A 20,105-nucleotide genomic window follows, 5' to 3' on the forward strand; every position below is an offset into this window, starting at 1 on the left:
GGCTCTGTCCCCACAGTATGATACCCAGTACACTTCTGAGCAACTGGAGAGGGACACAGTGGCTTTGGGGCAAGAGGTCAAACAGTGATGAACTAACCATCCAGAGGAGTTCTGCCTCATAAAAAGCTGCTCACTGCTGCCAGACCTGTGACAGGTTGACATGGGGCACATGCAAAGAGAGGGCTCAGTAGAAATTGCAGGCATTAAGTGTCCCCAAATATAGAGAAGTTGTGTCAAAGGGCACTGGCTTATTGGGAGACTGGCTGTGCAAAATGTTTCTTGGAGATCCAGAATTTTCACTTCCACCACCTCTTCTATGGAATTTCTCCGAAAATAAGACCTAGCCAGACCATCAACTCTGATGCATCTTTTGGAACAAAAATTAATATAAGACACGGTCTTATTTTAATATAATATAAGACTGGGTATAATATAATATAATATTATATAATATAATTAATATAATAACCTGGTCTTATATAAGATTGGGTCTAATATAATATAATATAATATAATATAATATATAATACCCACTTTTATATATTATAATATAAGACTGTGTCTTATATTAATTTTTGCTCCAAAAGATCCATTAGAACCGAATGTCTGGCTAGGTCTTATTTCTGGGGAAACACATTAGGGCCTTTTGCAAAGCTTGGAGCAGCAACCAAAGAACTAAAACATTTAACAAGGCTGATAAAACCTAAAAGTCAGTCCTTGGGCCAAATCATCTGGACATTTCCACTAGAATTAATGTATTTGATCAAGGGAAATGACCTTATCTTAGTTGCTCCAACAAAATGTTTTTGCTTTCTCCCTTCTAAAGTACAAAGCTAAAAATTTCCCAATTGTACAGCAGTGCACACATTTATAGTTTTTTTATAGCGGAAATGCTGGATTTTCAGATGCTCATAGTGACTACTGAACTTTAGGCTTTCATGGCATTTGTTTCATTCAAATAATTATTAGCTTTAATTCCCATTTTAAGCCTCTTTTGCTTAATAAAAATGGTTACAGTAAATAAATCAGTACATGACATTAATACAGCTCTTGGCAATTATCACTTGAAATGCTGATGCTCCACCCAGGAGCTAGTTATTGCATGATTTCTGCTATATGGCTCCATGCTTTGGCTTTCTTCTTAGCCAGGGAGAACCAGACTGGCTCAGCAGAATCTTGGAGCACGGCTGGGAGAGTTGAAGATCGTCTGGTTTCTTTTCTCGTGGCAGGCACTTGAAATATCTTCTGATCTTCAAATCCTACCAGAACCACAGCAAATAGCACAGAAGCAGTAAGAAGCCCCAGAGGTACTGAGCTATGTTTATGGGATGCAATAAAATGTTTCCTTCTTTCATATTTACTCTGGTTTCTGAAACTCAGTGCATGGTCAATGCCATGGGTGGTATGGCAAAGGGATAAAATCAATATGGCTATGGCCACCAGGACCTGGGCATGGGAAGGCCTAAGAGAAAATGCCTACAGCTGTAACTGCCAATCTTCAGGTGGTTGTTATTGGATTGTCTTACACTTTTGAATTGAGACCAGAGAAGAAACATATGTATGGTATCTGTTTAGTTTTTTAAATTTCAAATAAGGCAATATTCTTTTTGTTTTGCTAATCCATGGTGTTGTGTGACATTAATGATGACAAAATAATAGCTCCAACCAGTGAAAGTCAATGTAAATAACACTGTACCAACTACTCTGATTGAACAGACTATCTCCCTATTCCCCAATTCTACTCCTTCCCTCATCCTGCTTTCTGGTTGATTGACTTAACGGCTTAGACTCACCCATTGGTTCTCAACAGTGACTACACATTAGAATCATCTAGAGCTCTTTCTAAAAATATCAATGGCCATGCTATTTCCTGAACTGACTGAATTAGGATCTCTAGCAACAGAGCCAGGACCATCAGTAATTTTTAAAAAGCTCACCAGGTGATTCTAATACACAGTGAGTTGAGAACCACTTGGCAGGAGTATAGTGCCTATGAGACTATGAATAGTTATGAGGCAGTCAGGTGCTGCTATTTCATGGCCAGAAAATGGGTTCTTAAATTGTTAGTCTAATTTCTTCATGAGGGGAACTAAGGGAAAGGACAATATGATTCAATATAAATCCATTCTCCCTACCACCTGCTCCTGCTGAAAAAAAATCCCTCTGGCATATAACACTGCTGATGATACTACATTCTATTCTACCCCAGCACAGTGTTTTTTCAACTTTCAACATTTCCAGACCGCTCCTACCCCTGCTCAGAATACAGAGGGGCTGAAATAAGCCTTTTAAATAGTTAAAAAATCCAATACCATTGGGCCTTTATAGTGGATTATTTTTAACAGTTTCATTGGGAATATAGAAAGTGAGAAAATGTTGCTTTGCTATGAACTGCAAAGTAGCTTGGTTCTTTCCTCTTGCATACCAGCCACAGGAATGTTTTAGTGAGTGATCCCAACTTTGTGCCTACACAACTTCCTCGATGTGGTAAAACATAGGAACCCACTCATAGTTACACACTGGACTTATAGTAGTCATAATGATAGGATTTTCCTAAAACCAGCTAATATCTGTATCTAATGGAAGAGCTATGAGAGAACCATGAAGCCGACTTGGACGGGTGGGAGACATATTATCTGAGCTTGAAATTGCAGAAGTTTCATAGCATTCTTCCAGGAATATTTGGGGAGGGATATTGGGGGGCGATGTTTTTACCTGCTTTGGTAGACTTAGGTAGCTTCATCTGTGCCATCTTCTCCTGTCTATTGACGTTGGAAGTGAAAATATTTCTTAGTTGGTTTTCAGCTCCCTTTAATACAAAGATGAAAATAGGAATCTTGTAAGTCCTGACATGAAAACAGCAAATTACTTATTCAGATCACAAGGTGTAAGCCCTGTCCTGGGTCTTATGGGTTCATCACTAATTAAAAGGAGAGAGAGAGAGAGAGAGAGAGAGAAATGGCACTGAGAGCACATTGGTTCAGAATTTAGGTTCACAAAACCTAAGCTTGTTCAAGTTTACCACCTTTTAGATCTGGAAGAAAGGTTGTCTAATCATACAAATAGTGTGAACAGCTTAACGTGAGAATTATTTAACTTGAGTACACACCTTTCTCTATACCCAGCACTTAACAGCAAGCTAACAGAATGTGGTGGTTACAAACAAATCTTGTCAATTAATTGAAGTGAGTTCCATAAGATTTCTACTTAGCAAAACTCGTTGACATCTGACTTGTACTCCTTGCATTAGAAAACAATATAACTATAGGTCTTTCAATAATTACAGTTTAAGCTTTTCAAATTAATCTCTCCACGACTGGTTTAAATTAATGAGTTTATATACCCTAGTGCATTTACCCTTGACAAAAGCTTTAACCAAAGTGAACTTTGCCCCTGTATGATCCTGCTGCCATAAAAATACTAATGATGAAAATAAAAAGATCTCTAAATCAGAGTTAAACAGATCTTCATACGATCCTTCAACAAATTCAGTAAACACTTAAAAGTATAGGAACTTAGACATATATCTTGATACGTAAATTTGATGTTTTCTTTAGTCAGTTTTCTGCAGTTTTGACAACAGGGGTTCTCATTCCAACACTTCCAAAGACATTGCAAATGGGACATTGGAAGCAAGACATCATCCCATCATCCCTGATTCACATGTGGTACTATTAGCCTAGTCCATCACATAACTTTTCTTTTTATCCTACAGGGAGGTGCCACACCAAGCCAAATCAATATGTAGAAACCCAAACATCAGTCAATTACCTTTATTTATATAAAGGTAAATCTTTATGTACTCCCAGGAAAAGGTGCCCAGAAATGAAATGTTAAATGGAAAATAGTACATATCATTTGATTCCATTTATATTTTCTTGAATATATATACATACTTATAGGCATAAAATATTTATAAAGATAATTACCCAACTCTTACCCCAGTGGTTATATTTGGGTTGTGTTTTTTTTTATTATTTACTCCTATTTCTCAACCAATTTCATGGAATCCTGCTCTAGAATGTTTAGGATAAGATTTGATTTACAGAATTTTCTCATATTCATTACTTTTCACAAATCTTTTAGGAGCACAGAGTGGGCAACATTTGTTTGAGTACAGAGCAAGTCTTTTCCTCTGAAGATTCCCCCTGTCTTGATTAATGCAACCAAAGAGGTGGGGAGCTGCATGCCTGGCAAACTTCCCAATGCCAGCCTAATCAATTGGCTCCAGCAACCTTTTGAAGTGTTTTGTGGTCTGTCCCAGGTCCTACCCCATATTTAGGCTTCATAGCCTCAGCCTTAGCTCCAGCTGTATTCTTGGTTTCCAGTTCTTTCATAGGAATGTGGGCCACAAAATTCTTCTGTCTCTGCTTTACCATAGTTATGCAAGCTGTCTCTGAAGTGGTATAATCTGATTGTTGACCAGGAGCCTTTCCTGAGAAGGAACGAAAGGAGTTAGAATGGAAGCAAGGCAGGCAGGGTCTTGAGCCTGGCTAGGGTCCACCCTCAATAATTCCCCAGAGGGATCTTTTTTAATTACCAAATGAAAATAAACAGATATCACATAGAGAATGGCCTCCTTCTTTTGTGCCCTCCCCACAACCTGACAAGGCAAGAGTTGTTCTACTTGGATAGATAAGAAGCTATACTTCAGAGTTTGCATCCTGTCCTCTTACTGTTCCCTTTTCTACCTTTGTCCAACTCTCCTTCTATCTCCAAATCATGGTAGGAAAATGGTTGCCAGGTGAGCTGGGAAAATTCCCAGGAGGCCAGAGGCTCAGGCCATTGATGTCATTCTTCTAACTCAGATGAAAATCTTATAGTATTTGTTACTTCATAGTTCCTCATGCAAGCATGTAGTTATGTGGGTGTGGTTATAGGCATATGCAAAACTATGTGAGTCTGAAGGTACAAAGGCTTTTAAAGAGATTAGTGTTCAAAAAAAGCTCTAGCTCTAGACCAAGCAGCTAATCTTGGTCTGGCTCTAGACCAAGGAGCTAAGATGGCGGAATAGGCAGGCACTGTACCAACTGCCTCCCAGGATCACACCAAAATTACAAATAAATTATACAACAATCAACCTCGAGATTCATCTGAACTCTAGCTGAACAGAACCACTAAAACTAAGGATTTAAAGACGAAGCCATGTCAAGACTGCAGGGGGCCCTCTGGAGACTAATCATTGGACTTGAGGCCGCCTGATGGCAGAGTTTGCCTATGGAACAGGGAAATATTGTCTCTCAATCACTGTCCAAAGATTATCTGTGGGGATCACTATCTTTGCTTTGCCATCGCTCAGTTTTTGGTGTCCATATGGTCATCCTCGGAATTTCCCTCATAACCAAACTGATTCCTGGTATACATATTGACAGAATTACTTAATATTAATAATGTCCAGTGTGGAAAGGACATGGAGGAATGCCAACTCTCCAAAATTGTTGGTTACCTGTACCACTTGGGCTGTGTTCTTCAGAACAGGGAGGACAAATCTATGCTGATGCTGAAGTGAAAGACAGGAAGAATTGGATGATGGTGTTGAAAAGATGGTGCTGAGAAACTTCCTGGATATCTCAGGATGGCTTCTGACTACTTAATCTGCGGTTTGCAAAAGAAGGATCCGAAGCTGACAAAGAAGGGCTGCAGTCCTGAGGAGAATCTGCGAAGCCCTTGAGGACAGTGACCACCAACCCACCTTCCTCTTCCTGGGGCACTTCTCCCTGGGCTCTCCTGCTGGGACGCTTATCTGACCACTGAGCACATTTACTAAGTGATGAATAATTCATTGGAGTCTCACTTGTATAGGTTTATTTTTTCCCTTTCTATTGCAAAGATAAGATGAAAGTTGACAATTTTATCAGAGATGAGTATACAGCAGAAGTTTTACTTCTTATTATTCCTCTATGTAAATAAAATGTTGATGATTTTTTAAAAAATCACCTAGCTCTGGATTCTTAGACATATCAGGTGAGCGAATAAGCTATGGGAGTACAAACATTTACAATAAATTAAGATTTCAAGCTGAGAGTCTAAACATAGTGCTCTATTAATGAGTTGGCTTTAAAAATCCACATGGTGTTGCAGGGAGCACAATACATGTAAAAGTATTTTGAGAAAAGCATAAAATTCCATCTAAATGTAAAACATACAGAGGGTGGGGAGAGAAAATGGGCACATGGTCAGATGTCCATTACAGAATGTGCATGGATGTCCAAAGGGGACCCCCTTGAGAAACAGAAGACTCTAACCCTCTCCAAATTCATTAATCTAGAGTGGGGCACTATCCTACCCCTAAATCCACAAGCCAGTCCTATCAGAGCAACAGCTCAGCAGAGAAGGCTAGAACAGATTTCTTTCCATTCAAGACTTTGATTTCCAGTTCTTCCCTCTACTTGGTACCTACTTGTCATCTGTCAAGTTAAAGTCTCACCTGGGATCTTATGAGCAGGTTGGTTCTTGGCCATGCTGTCAGATTTGGGTCTGCTCTGTTGTTTCTCTGCAAAATCAGATCTTGTGGTGAGGTTCTCTCTTCTCAGGGTCCCCTGGGAAGCACTTCTTCTGATTTGTGGTTCTATACCTACAGAAGGTGAAATTGGGTGCAAGGAGAGTGAAAGAAGCTTGGTAAAATGGTCTTGTCTCTCAATCTTGTGCTTCTGTGAAGAAGGGATCTTTTTCAGTCGGACTCCAAAAAGGTTTTCAACATCAGCCTTACTGGAGGGTAAATTTGAGTAGCTATTATTTCGATTACTACTCTCAAGAACCTCCTCCTTGGAGTAAGTGTCTCCAGAAGCGGATATTGGCCTGGTAGGAGGAATGCTGAACTTCCTAGCAGGAGTCAGAATATTTTTAGTGAGGTCTTCAGAGCCTTGGTTCTGTTTTCTGGTTTTGTTTGGAGAAGCTGGATCTCTTGGTAGGGACCAGCTGCTAGGATTGTTCTCAAAAATTGTTCCCTCAGCAGCAGCAGCACTCATGGAACTTAAAGAAACTTGTTGCTGATACTCAGGGTCTGCAAAAGCCTGAAAAGGGTGTCTGGAAGGCAGGTGATCCTCAGCACTGATCCACTCTACAGGTACACTCACTGATCCTGTTGAGAAAATCTGTGGCTGGAATTCAGCCCCATCCTCAGCTTGGAAGCACCATTCTTCAGGAGAGCTCTCAGAAACTGAGGAGGTTTCTCGCTGGTACTCAAGCTTCCCCAGTGCCTGGGAAAGGTTTCTGGGATGCAGCTGCTCTTGAGAACTGCTCCACTTTATAGGATCACTCTCTGAATGTGAGGAAACTTCTTGTGGGTCTTTAGGTCTCCCCAAGGACTGTAAAGGGCATTTTGTAGGCAGCAACTTCAAAGAAATGCCTCCCTCAATATCAGCACTCTCCCAATCTGGGAAAACTTGGTGCGTGACTTTAGGCCTCAACAAAGATTTAGAAGGTTGATGTGAAGATGGAGGACTCACATAAATCTGCTCCTCAATAGCAGGGCCTTCTGAAAAGACTTGCTGTTCCATAAACTTCACGAATGACTGGGAAGGATGCCTTGGAAGCAGCGATTTCTTAGACATGCCTTCTTCAACAGCCGTGTTCTCTAGACATGAGGATATTTCCTGAACTTTAGACCTCACTAAGAAGTGGATGGGATATTTGGGAGGCAGTGGCCTCTCAGAAATACAATCCTTAACAGCAGCACTCTCAAAACTTGATGACATTTGCTGGACTTTATGTCTCACAATGGACAAATGTCTGGGAGGCAGCAGTTCTGTAGAAGTGTCCACCTTAATGACAATACTCTCTGGACCTGCAGAGACTGGTTCTTTGACTACTGGTTTCATCAGGGGATAAGAGGGCATTCTGGGAGGCACTGGCTCCACAGGACCACTCGATTCTGCAGGAGCACTCATTGAACCTGAGGAGACTTGTTGCTCCACAACTGGTCTTATTGGAGGCTGAGCAGGAATTCTAGGAGGCAAAGGCTCCGTAGAAATGTTCCTCTCAGCCACAACGCTCTCTGGACCTACAGAGGCTTGTAGCTCAGACTTAGGGCTCATCCAGGGCTGGTGAGTGTATCTGGGAGGCATTGGCTCCACAGGACTGCTGCATTCTGTGGAAGCACTAGCTGAGTCATGGGTAACGGTCAGTGGCTGGGATTTAAGCCTCTCCAAGGGCTGGCAAGGGTATTTTGGAGGCAGCAGCTCCACAAACATGCCCTTGTCACTAGCAGCATTCTCTGGGAAGATATGCTGGGCTTGAGGATTTGTCAAAGATTGGGAAGAATATCTGGGGAGCAGTGGCTCCACTGAAATGAACCTCTCAGCACCCTCTGAACCTGAGAACACATTTTGTTCAACTTTGGGGTTTATCAAGGGCCGAGTAAGAACTTTTGGAGGCAGAGGCTCCATAGAAACACTCCCCTCAACAGCTGTGCTCTCTGGAAAGGAGGAAACTTTTTTATCAACTTTAGGGTTCATCCATGGCTGGAAGGCATATCTGGGAAGTGGTGGCTCCACAAAAATGCTCCCCTCAGCCACAGCACACTCTGGACTGGCAGAGATTTCTTGCTCGGCTGTTGATTTCACCAGGGGCTGAAAATGATGTCTTGGAGGCTGCAGCTCCATGGAAGTGATCCCTTCAATAGTAGCAATTTCCGGACCTGAGGAAACTGGTTGTTCAACTTTATGCCACCTCCGGTGCTTAGGAGTCATTCTGGGAGGCAGTGGCTCCATAGAAATGGCCCACTCAAGAGCAGTGCTCTTTGGACCTGCAGAGGCTTGTTCCTCAGATTTAGGGCTCATCCAGGGCGGGGAGAAGTGCCTCCGGGGCATCAGCTCCCATTCTGCAAAAGCACTCATTGAACCTGAGGAGACTTGTTGCTGAATAAACGGCCTCACAAAAGGCTGAGAAGGGTGTCTGGGAGAAATCTGCTCCACAGAAACACCCCACTTTTCAGGGGTGTTCTTCGAAACTGAGGAGATTTCTTGGTGGTCTTTGGGTTTCCCCAAGGCTGGGTAAGGGTATCTGGGAGGCAGATCTTCCTCAGAGCTGCTCCAATCCTCAGCACTATTGTATTTTTCAGCATAACTATTTGATCCTGGGGACACTTCATCTTCGATCTCCCCCAAAGTCTGGGAAGCACATCTGGGAACCAGTTGCTCCTGAGAACTGCTCAATTTCCCAACAACATCTTTTGATTCTCCAAAGACTTCTTGGCCATCTTTGGGCTTTCCCAAGGACTCGAAAGAGTATGTGGGTGCCAGCTGCTGTTCAGAACCACTGCCCTCCTCTGAAACACTGTCTGAATCTGAGACTTCTTCAGCTTCGGGCTTCCCCAAGGACAGGGAAAGGCATCTGGGAGGAAGCCTCTCTGCAGAAATGCCTCCCTCTGCCAAAACACTTGCCATACCCGAAATGCTTGCTGTAAAGGCCTGGAGGACATTTTCAGGAGGGCTTTTTTTGCAGATAGTTGGGATATCTCGAGCTGAATCCATTTTAAATTGGACACTTTGTGAATCAAAGCTGGAAGCATCTTCTTCTTCTGATGGGGTATGAGAAGGATCCACAAACACCTGAGCCTCCACTACCACTGAGGACATGACATCTTGTTGGGTTGTAGAAGGGATTTCCACCACTGGTAAGAGAGAAGCTTTGGCTTCTGTCTTCTTGGCTCCAGAAGCCCCATCTTCATGATATGGTGATGGACCACAAAGTATGGACTCTTTTGTGTCTTCAGGTATGGGATGTGATGCTGATGCTTTTCTGGCTCCAACATCTACATCAGCCTTTCTCCCTCCCATGTCATTTTTATCTGAAAGCAATTCCTGAGGGGTAGCAGTTTCTGCTTGTGGAGCTCTGAGCTTCTCCATGACTTGCTTCTCCAAGGACAGATGCCAGAAAGGGCTACCTTGTGCAGTCTGATCAGCAGTTGGGGACCCAGCTCTATCACCTAGGCCAAGCTTGCAACTGAATTGTTTAGAGCTTCTTCCTCGGGGTCCACACTCACTCTTTCCTGAAGCACTTGATCCTTTTTTTCCACATTGTCTTCCATATGCTGCTGACCATGAGTAGCCCTGACTCCCAGCAGCATCTGTGTTTGCAGCCTGGTCTGTTGTCTTATCATAAAGCTCAGTTTTGTTGCTCTGTTCCTGACTTGAGGGACCTGCACCAAATAGAAATAAAGAAAGAAAAAATATGTGTGCTTTTGACTTCCTAATATAAGAACAGTCTGCCTTGGCCCAACGGGTACCTTGTATGAAGAAGGTAGCTATTCCAAAGACAGAGAACAACTTGGTCACTTTTGGCCTTCTGTAGTTGAAAATTTTTAAATCAAAGTTAAATCCCAGTTTTATGAACCAATTCCAAGATTGGCTCATCACCATTATATTAAGAGGCTGGTCTACCATTAAGGGTAAGACACATCAAAAGGCAATTTTTGCACTTGTAGCAATGATTACATTTTAGGGAACTGGGAAAGGGCAAAGGGAAATTTTACTTTCTAATCAGTATTTGTATTTTCTACATAATTTTCATATCATGTGCAGGTAATGGTTTTTTTTTAGAAAGGTGTCAACAGGGGTTATATGGGAGATAGGGTTATAGCCCCCTTTTCTTCTGCTTTCTATTCTCTTGTCTTAAAACAGGGGTGTCCAAATTGCAGCCCGTGGGCCAACTGCAGCCCATGATTCATTGTTAATTGGCCCGCAGCAAATTCCAAAAATATATTTAGTTTACTTAAATAAACCAGGGGAGGCAATACGTACTTCACCTCGAGTGAGTGGCCCAGCTGTTTGTGTATTTTACCGCATATGGCCCTTGGTGAAAAACGTTGAAAAAAGTTTAGACACCCTTGCCTTAAAGTAATCTGATGTAATATACATGCAAAGCAGTTCTTGGAAAGCCTTAACAATTGCATTGATCCATAGTCTTCAGGTCAAGCACAAGGCAACAGTGATACAGATTGCTCCTCTCCTCTCTGTATTTTTACTAAGGTGCTCAGCTTGATCCCCAGGTGGGAGGGTGCTGGCTGCCTTCCCACCCTACCATCCACTGCATCCCAAGCTCCACCTAGTACTTTCATATCCAGCAGACAGCAATGAGCATAGCTACCTGCATGCCAAACCACTTTCCTCAATTGTATGGAAAACCAATCAGTATCTGCCCCCATGGACACAAAATCAGTTCTATCCTCTGTGCATAAAAGGGACAACTATGAAAAATAAATATGAAAAAAGATGAAAAGAAAGTAAAGGGATTGCTCATTTATTTTTTTTCTTTTTCTGTCTTTCTTTTCTTGCTTTCTTTTTTTTTTCCTTCTGCAGAACAGTTTTGTAGTTCTGTTAGGTTTCATGGGAAAATGTGTTTAGAGATATCCTGTCTTTGAACCCAGGTGCGAAATCCTTTGTGGCAAAAATATGAAAAAAAAACTTTTTGACTTAATTTGTGGAACTGGAATTTTGTTTTATCGAGTATCGTTTGAAATTGTGCTGCTATCAGCTGGAGCCAACATCCACATATACACACAGAGAGAGATTTTTATTCCAGTAGTATTTGTTGTTTGGGGATTTGATGGGTGTTGGCTGCCAAAGACATCTGTGTGAAGCTGCCCCAGCCCTCGTTGCCCATGGATATGGGAACTGGTCTCACTGTTAATGCAAGACCTTTTCTCTATACCAGAAGAGAAATGCAAATTTAAAAAACTAGTTTTTGGCCAATTCCATTATTATGGTCTGGTTCTGTTGCTGAGGGGAATGCTGAAGGGGAAACCATTGGCTGCCCTCAGATATCTGGGCTCGCTGAGGAACTCAGCATGCACATTAGACTTAGAGTGGATTAAAGAAACTTATTTTTTAAAAAAGAGTAAAAACAAATTAAAAAAGAGAAACTTACAAACAATCACAAAACATTTCTGGTTGAAAATTCATTTAGATAAAGTAGGGATCCACGTATAACCCTTTACCTAAATTCCACACAATTGGCAAGTGTATTAATTAGGCAGTTTAGATGGAGAAACCTGGACCACATTAGTATGTATCTTAAATTGAAAGCTCTCTGAGGACCAAGGATAGCAGGCCTGGGTAATTCTCATTATATAGCTCCTGTCACATAGCACTATGAAATTAAGCTTACAGCACATGTTTCTGGGTGAGGGTAAAGGTGTGCCAACCTGCACTGTCTTTTGGGGGCTTCTTTCGGTAAGCGTCTATTGATCTGGTTGTACTCTTCCCTTCAGAAACCAGTGGAAGGTTTGGCTCCTCCTGCTTTGGTTTTACCTAAAAGAGAGAAAGAAAGAGGTTAAATCAGACTGAAGAGTTCTCCACCTACCACAACATGGTTGCCCAAATCAAAAAACATCAAGAAAAAAGTCCCTGATATCCAAATGGCTCTGCTGGGAGCATAACAATACCATTAACAATGAAAATTATTTCCAGTGGCATCTATCGGCTGGTGATCATTTTACTCATTGGAAGTAGATCACCTCCCTTTGAAGTTTCTGATCTCTGAGTGATACGCTTCAGGGAACTCTCTAAAACATCCTGAAAACCACTGAACCACACTGCAAGGCCATAAATCTGCAAATGGGGGTGTTGGGCCTGATAACAAGCATATTCTTCGCAACACTAGAATTCTGATATTTGCTTCATCAGACCTGGAAGTCAAATTCAAATCCTGTTTGTCTTTTTTTCAGGGAATTTTGTGAAAATATGAATTATGTCTTTCCAGCTCAAAAGAAGAAAAAGCACTGTGGTTTTGTTGGGAAGGAAGAGAGAAAAAGATGAAGGTTTCAGCCCTTATACTTAAGGGTTGAAATTGGTTTAGTATAAACAAAGTTTCCAGATAATTACAGTGCAGCTTTGGAGATGTCCAAGTGGCACTGCACTGAACATTGTCCAGAATTCGGGTAATGTAAACCTTTATGACGTGCATCTAAAGACAAACATACAACTCTTTATGCTCCCATTTGAAGTGCCCATGCAAACAGACTCAGTTCAAAATTATTTATTTTTGAGTCTATGTGGTCAGGTCGACCTGGGTGGAGATCTGCTCCATCATTTACACTCTGTGCCCTTGGGCAAGTTATTCTCTAATTTTCTATGTCCACATCTGTAAATTGGGGATAAGGAGAATCCCATGTAGGACTTGCAGACCTAACAAATTCCAAAGCACGGAGCAAGTTGCAGCAGCCTCTGTGTCACATATGATGCTGGACACTTTTATTTCATCTGCATGTCAGGGAGAGTCACAAGGAAGAAGCAGGTGTCCCAGCCTTCTTAGAGAGTGCTACCCAGGTCTTTCCTCAATTAGGTTATGCAGAAGGAAGAAAGTCAGAAAGGTCATACTAAATTTCCCTTGGCCAGCATTGCCCATCTCCCAGGTTTGCGGTGAAGTGTCCAGGTGATAATGCATATATAGGGTTTAGCACATAGTAATTGGTCACCCTCTGCTTGACACAAAACCAAGGACATCCTGCCAGAACCCCAGAGGGCTCCCTGGGCCCACCACCCTACTAACTCTTCTTTCAACTTGTACTTTGTTCTCTTACTAAAGCTAAATTGAGATGGGGGGGCAACATGATGGGGGTGAAAAAAGTAATGGGTTGAAGTCCGAAGACTGGGTTCTAGTCCTACTTTTGCCACCACTAGGGTGTGCTTGGGTAACTATTTGTGCTTTAATGTCCTTCCCTGTAAAATGCTTTAATTATAAGATCTTTTAGTCCCTTTCAGTGCTGATGTACAGCCCTTCACTTATAGCCCATAGTCATTGAGAAATTGGGTGTTTGACCAAAGTGAATCGTCCAGATAACTGACACATCTTTATAAACATCAACATCTTTTAATTCTTAGCTTTTAGTAAAAATCTTTTCCAAAAGTATTACTTCACTGTATTCTTAAATAGAGATCAGGGAACATAGTTTAAGTTTCCGTGATGACTCAGACAAATAATGAACATGATCTATTACACTGGATTATGATAAACAGTGTGGCCCTGAGGGACTTACAAAGATGGGCAAGGTTCTTGATCTCTATACTAAAAGTCCCCTCTCTACTATTAACTACCACTTTTCTTTGCTGTCAGATCTCTGAGTCTGATCTGTGGCCATGTTTTTAACAGAACTGGCTCACCTAAGTGTAACTCTGCCTTCTACAAAGTCATGTGACAGAAATTTCTGACATCAGTGTGACACCAAAAGATCTTTGGAAGGGTTAATAGCCGAGTTTTTAATGCTTGGTGGTGTCCCAAATTGCAATGCTGCAATTTATAACTTATGTGTCTTTCCTGATTAATAATTAAAAGAATCCTGATCTGGCCTATGGTTGAATATCCTCTACAAAGAGAGTTGAGTGAATTCCCAGATGCTAAGACAATCAGCAATTTTTGGGAGTTTAAGTCACTGTTTCTGCTTTCTTCAGTCCCTTTTATGTAAGTCTCACATGCATAGGCCATCTCACCCACTAGATGCAAGTTTGCTCACCTCTCTGGAGGTGTCAAGCTTGGGACAGTACCCTTGACTTTACCAACCCTACTTAGGGTATGTATCCAAAACCATACCACTTCCCTAGGTACAGTTTGCAAAACTTGGAACTCATCCTTTATTATGTAGGAGTTTATTCCCAGGCCTCTCAAAAGACTTACAGTCTCTTGAAGGTTCTTCTTCTTTTGTTTCTGGGGGTTTAAAACCATCTTGTGTAGAGCAACTGAAGAATCCAAACATCCCTGGGTGGAGACTGGGGTGCTGAAACCAATGGGCAGCTGAATGCTGCTGGGAGAGGTAAGCATGGCAAGTGTGGTCAAGGACTGTGAGCGAACGGGTCCAGATGAGGGCTCAAAGGAGCTCTGGAGAAAGTGGGAGAAAGGAAATGAGTCAAGTCCATATGCTATCATTGGTCTCCAAAGTTGGATATTCCTCTGGCTGAAGAATTCCTCAAGCATAAATCTTTCATGAACTATTGTCCCTTTTTTCTACAGCAATATTGACACTTCAGGTCAATAGGCTCATTAATGGCAAGGTGCATGCTCTCTGCTGGTTCCCTTGCCAGTGAAAACAAGAAACAAGAAGTTCAGATTGCTCCCCTGCTTAGAAAGCATACAGGGGCTCCTCTTAGCCCTCAGGATAGGAACCCAATCATTCAATGGAGTCTACAAGGTTAGAGGGTTTGCATGTTCTCTTGTCCTGTACCCCCATTTAATTAACAGGAAGGACTTATTGGTGTGAGAGGCACAACCTGTGTCAATAAAACCTCTGAGATTTCTCCGTAGGAGTGCTTGGTGGAGGGAACAAAAACAGGTTGAAGAGGGCTTGTCTGTAAGCTTGGTTTGCATAGATTGTACACTGCCTTTACTTATACTTACTGCCCATGGGTACGAGGCTGATAGGAGCACCCTGAGGAACTAAGTGTCCCCACTCCCAGGGAGGTAAGGATGGAGCCTGTCACCTTGTCCTCATTATAGATGGCCTACACCTCTCCAAACTATCTGGTCCTAGGGCTCCTTGTTGGGTTCCTCTGTAGGGACTTCAAAACAGTCTCCTCTGGGCTTCTTGACAGCATTTTTCACACCTCAAAGACACACCCCAGAGCACCTCACATTCCTAAGAATCTCCAGATATTTGTGTAGGAACAAGTGTCTCTGAAGGCCAGGTAATGAGCCATCTCTTCACTGGACACCAGTGGCAAATGACGTAATTTAGCAGGTGAACAGAATTTCCATTTGTGTTTACTCACTAGTTCTTTCTAAACTAGCTCTACACAGCACCAGGGACCTCTTTGATATTTGCAGCTTTCACTTCCCTTCATATTTCCCCAGTACCATTGTATGTTGACCCAGTGACAACCTTAGCTACGATCTTGGTTTCAAATGTGGTTCTTTTATGGCCTGTGATTCCAATGCTTGGGTGTCGTGCGGGAGACCCTGCTCGCTGTGCCATTTGTCGTCTGAGGTGGCCTGCGGGTCCTCTAGTCCTACTCCCCACATAAGAACGCAGGATATGGTGAGGCCAAAAAGGAACACCCACGGAGCCATAGGTAGGGGAGTCATACCACTATCAACTCACTGGAGGCACTATAGTCTAGCTGGAGGCTGGAGTCACATGACCTGCAACCTGCCGCCTGCTTCTCTGCCTGTCAACCGACCAACTGACTCTCAACTCAACTCCCGACTCGACTCACCAATCAGTGTAGCCGCAGCAGTTATATCAGTGGCTAATTGGCTAACTGGTTACAGCTGACTGCCAATTAGCCACAGCTGACGGCCATCCACTACCTGAGCCAGCACCTTTCTACGTGAGGCTGAGAGCCTGGAAACTGCTCTCTGGGACTCTGTCCCCACACAGGAACTTAACACAGTGCTCATGGGTCAGGCTGATAATACCACTGTGTTTCCCCGAAAATAAGACCTAGCCAGACAATCAGCTCTAATGCATCTTTTGAAGCAAAAATTAATATAAGACCAGGTATTATATTATATTATATTATATTATATTATATTATAATTATATTAAAGACCCGGTCCTATATTATAGTAAAATAAGACCAGGTCTTCTATTAATTTTTGCTCCAAAAGACGCATTAGAGCTGATTGTCCAGCTAAGTCTTATTTTCGGGGAAACAGGGCATCCAACCCAACATTCTGGTTTTGATTCTAGGAAAAGGGGAGGAATGCTACAGTAACCTTTCGTGGGATCAATCACACAAAATTAGGAGTGGTCCCAAACTTTTCCTAACTTCTTTATGCAACTGCCATCCATTAATTTATCTAACACCTCTCCCTGTATATTTGGCTTGTGTTATCTCTTGGAACTATGAATTTAATATTCAGTGTACAGAGTAATGTCTCTTGTTTTATTTTTCTGAAATGTTTTCATTCTTCAGAGTGGTCTTGCAATTCTGGTCTTTTGGAACTGGATGACAACATCTAAGTTCCCACTAACTTCGTAATGTCTCCCCACTGCCTCTCTGACCATGCCTCTTACAACTTTCTGCTCCAGACACACTGCTGTTTTGCTGTTCCTCAAACATTCCAGGTGTGCTCTTCTCACAGGGCATTTGTATGTGCTGTTCCCTCTACCGGGAATAGTCTTCCTCCATGTCTGTGTGGCCAGCTCCCTCACTTCCTTGAGGTCTCGATACAAAAGCCACCTTCTAGTGACACCTTGCTAGTCAACCTATTTAAAATTTTAGTCCTCCATCCTGACATTTCATAATCCCCCTTCCTGTGTTATTTTTTCTCCTTGGCACTTTTATCACTATCTCCACATTGTATATTTTGCTTGTTTATGTTGCTTATTGTCCATATCCCCCACTACAACATAAACTCCATGAAGAATGGTTTTCATCTGTTTTATTTGCTACTGTATCCCTAACACCTAGAATTGTGCTTGGTCCATAGCAGTTGCTCAATAAATGCTGAACTGGTGAATTAATTATGTTAAAACTTCCACTAGACGTTGCCTTTTTGAAAAGTCAGAGAAAGTTCATCCCTGTTCTCTGAATCATTTTAGTTATTATTTCTGAGACCTCACTAGCTCCAGCCAAAGGTAAATGGAAAAAGTCAAGGATTTCTGTGGATCTAGAACCCTAAAAGGATACCATACATCTTGCTTTGCCTAAAAACTAACTTATGATGCTTAGACAGCAAGTAAATACCCATTTAATAAAGAAATATTTTCAATTCAGTTGGCATCCTAAACCATCAAACAGTATCCACCCCCCCACACACACACACCTGACTATGGCACTCAAGCTCAGGCAGGTGATTCAAAACAGCACTAAGAGGATCTCTGTTGTTGAGTTTAGAGTATGTTGTGTGGGTATAGAGTACATATATATTTTACAACTTCCCTTAAACTCACCAGTATATTAAATAATCTATTCAAATAAACTCTCTGGATATCTGGGCAGTATTTCTCAAAGTATGGTCTAGGAACCCCATCATCAGAACCACCTGGAGTAAATGTTGAAAAAGCACATTTAAGGAGCTATCAAGACCTGATGCATAAGAATGTCAGGGGAGGAGCCTTAGTATAGGAGCCTTCTGGGGCCATTGTTGCAAAGTGCTGCCTACCATGTTTCCCTGAAAATAAGACCATGTCGTTATTAATTTTTGCTCCAAAAGACTCCTTAAGGCTTATGTTCAGGGGCTGTCATCCTGAAAAATCATGCTAGGGCTTATGTTCGGGGAAACATGGTTGTGGGGACAGAGCCAGGAGTGCAGTTTCCAGGCTCTCACCCTCACGTGGAAAGGTGCTGGCTCAGGTAGTAAATGGCCATCGACTGTGATTGGATGGCCATCAGCTGTGGCTCCTTGGCCGTCAGCTGTAACCAGTGAGCCATTGGCCACCAATATAACTGCTGTGGCTACGCTAGCAGAAAAATGGGGGCTAGCAAGAAGATGGTGGCTGAGCTATCAAGAGCAGATTGCAGTTAGCACAGCGGATTGCAGCTAGCAAGTGGGGCTGGTTGGCAGAGAAGTGAACGGCAGGCTGCAGATAGTGTGGCTCCTGCTTCCTGTGTCTCCAACCCAGCTGCCAGCGAGAATATAGTGGTATGACTCCCCTATCTATGACTCCATGAGTGTTCCTTTTTGACCTCGCCATATCCTGTGGTCTCGTGTGGGGAGTGGGACCAGAGACCCCGCGTGACACCCTGCATGACAATGGTAGTCCTCTGGCATGAAGATAAAACCTCCATTTTCAAACAGAAGCACAGCAAGCTCCTAAATAATCCTACCAGTTGCTTTAGAACAGGAGCCAGCATTATCTGGATTCCCTCTAGGAAGTGGGGCTACTTTGAAGGTCCTACGTTTTCTCTCAGCCATACTGGTTAGGAGAAACCAAGGAAAGTTATGACAGGAACCAACCATAGGATTTTATGAGCTACTCAGGAAAAGCAAACCAAATCCCTTTCTGGCAGTTTCTGAAAGAAAAGTGAAGGAAAGAAATGGAACTCCTTTCTTTACTTTGCCTTCCCCACCCCTCCTGCAACCTCACTCCTCCCTCCCTGCACTCTGAGAGCCAACACACCCCCAATGTCAGATGTTTTTATTATTCTCCTGTGTTTTAGAGGAAGGTTAGTGTAGACGGCTTCTGATTAATAGCTGGAGTTAAATGAGCACCTTTTGCCTCAACATCTGGGAGATGTGCCATGCCTGGTACCTACTAACCTAGACTCTTTCTGGGGAAGGATTCTGGGTCAGGCCTTGGGCCAGGGGAAGGGATCCTCAGCATTGGTGGTTGCAGGTGCTGGACACTCCTTTACTGTTAGTTGGGGTAAGGGCTGCCCTTTGGGAAATTAAAACACAGTTTAACTTTTTCCCCCTTCTGTCAAGTTTCTAGACCCAATGAAAAATAGTTCAGTCAGCAATACACCCTTTTAGTCATCCTTTTAATGCTTTCTTTGTCTATTATATGATGCTAGGATTTTCAACCCTTTTCCAATAACTGTTGGTAAAAAAAAAAATAGTTGAGTGGGGATAGAGAGCAGTTTGGCTACTTCTTGGAACAAAGGAGAACACTGATTGTTATATCCTAAATAAGGTCATTACCTAGTGGCTATTTAGGCCCAGAATTCATCAGCGTTTGACCTGAAGAGCCGTCACCCTGGGGTAAAACTCACTCTGAAACTGTCTGGCAGGTTTGACATAGGATGCTGGGGAGCTGGGTTCTATGCGGGCCATTCATCCAAGAGTTCAAAAAGCTAGTAGTCCTTGGAATATCTCCAGAAGATTCAGCATCTCTTGGTGGGAAAAAATAGTTCTTGGTGGAAGTATTCTCTACCAAAAAGTACTGGTGCAGGGTATGAGACTTGATATTGGCTCTTAGTATTTTAATTCCCCAAGTGTGTCAAAGTGGCGTCTGTGCCCATTCCTGAGAATTTCTGTGCAGCTGCTGCTTCACTGAGAATCTTTGTTTCATAAAAACTGTTGTGGTTACCATTCTGCCAACTTGAAAGTTCTAGGAGGTTGAATTTCACATGTTACCTGCAGCTCCCCTCCTATCACAATCTCTTCAGTTTCTTAACTATTATAGAGAATAAGAACATTAACTTTGGAATTGAATAGGCCTGAATTTGAGGTCCTAGCTATGCCATTTATTAGCTGTTTGACTTGGGACAAGTTACCTAACCTCTTTG

The 20,105-nt window shown here is 42.4% G+C and overlaps 1 protein-coding gene across 1 annotated transcript in view; it reads right to left on the reverse strand.

Moving 5' to 3' along the window:
- Window positions 1-600: 600 nt before the first annotated feature.
- Window positions 601-20,105, reverse strand: part of KIAA1210 (KIAA1210 ortholog) — a 55,156-nt gene continuing 35,651 nt past the window's right edge. The window contains exons 4-9 of the mRNA XM_074323314.1: window positions 14,614-14,814; window positions 12,146-12,251; window positions 6,428-10,141; window positions 4,272-4,435; window positions 2,716-2,809; window positions 601-1,259 (exon numbers count right to left, since the gene is read on the reverse strand). Coding sequence (XP_074179415.1) covers window positions 1,096-1,259; window positions 2,716-2,809; window positions 4,272-4,435; window positions 6,428-10,141; window positions 12,146-12,251; window positions 14,614-14,814 — 4,443 coding nt within the window. The 3' untranslated portion in view covers window positions 601-1,095. The remainder of the gene's footprint in view (window positions 1,260-2,715; window positions 2,810-4,271; window positions 4,436-6,427; window positions 10,142-12,145; window positions 12,252-14,613; window positions 14,815-20,105) is intronic.

This window comes from Rhinolophus sinicus, chromosome X, assembly GCF_036562045.2.
Source record: "Rhinolophus sinicus isolate RSC01 chromosome X, ASM3656204v1, whole genome shotgun sequence".
NCBI lineage: Eukaryota > Metazoa > Chordata > Mammalia > Chiroptera > Rhinolophidae > Rhinolophus > Rhinolophus sinicus.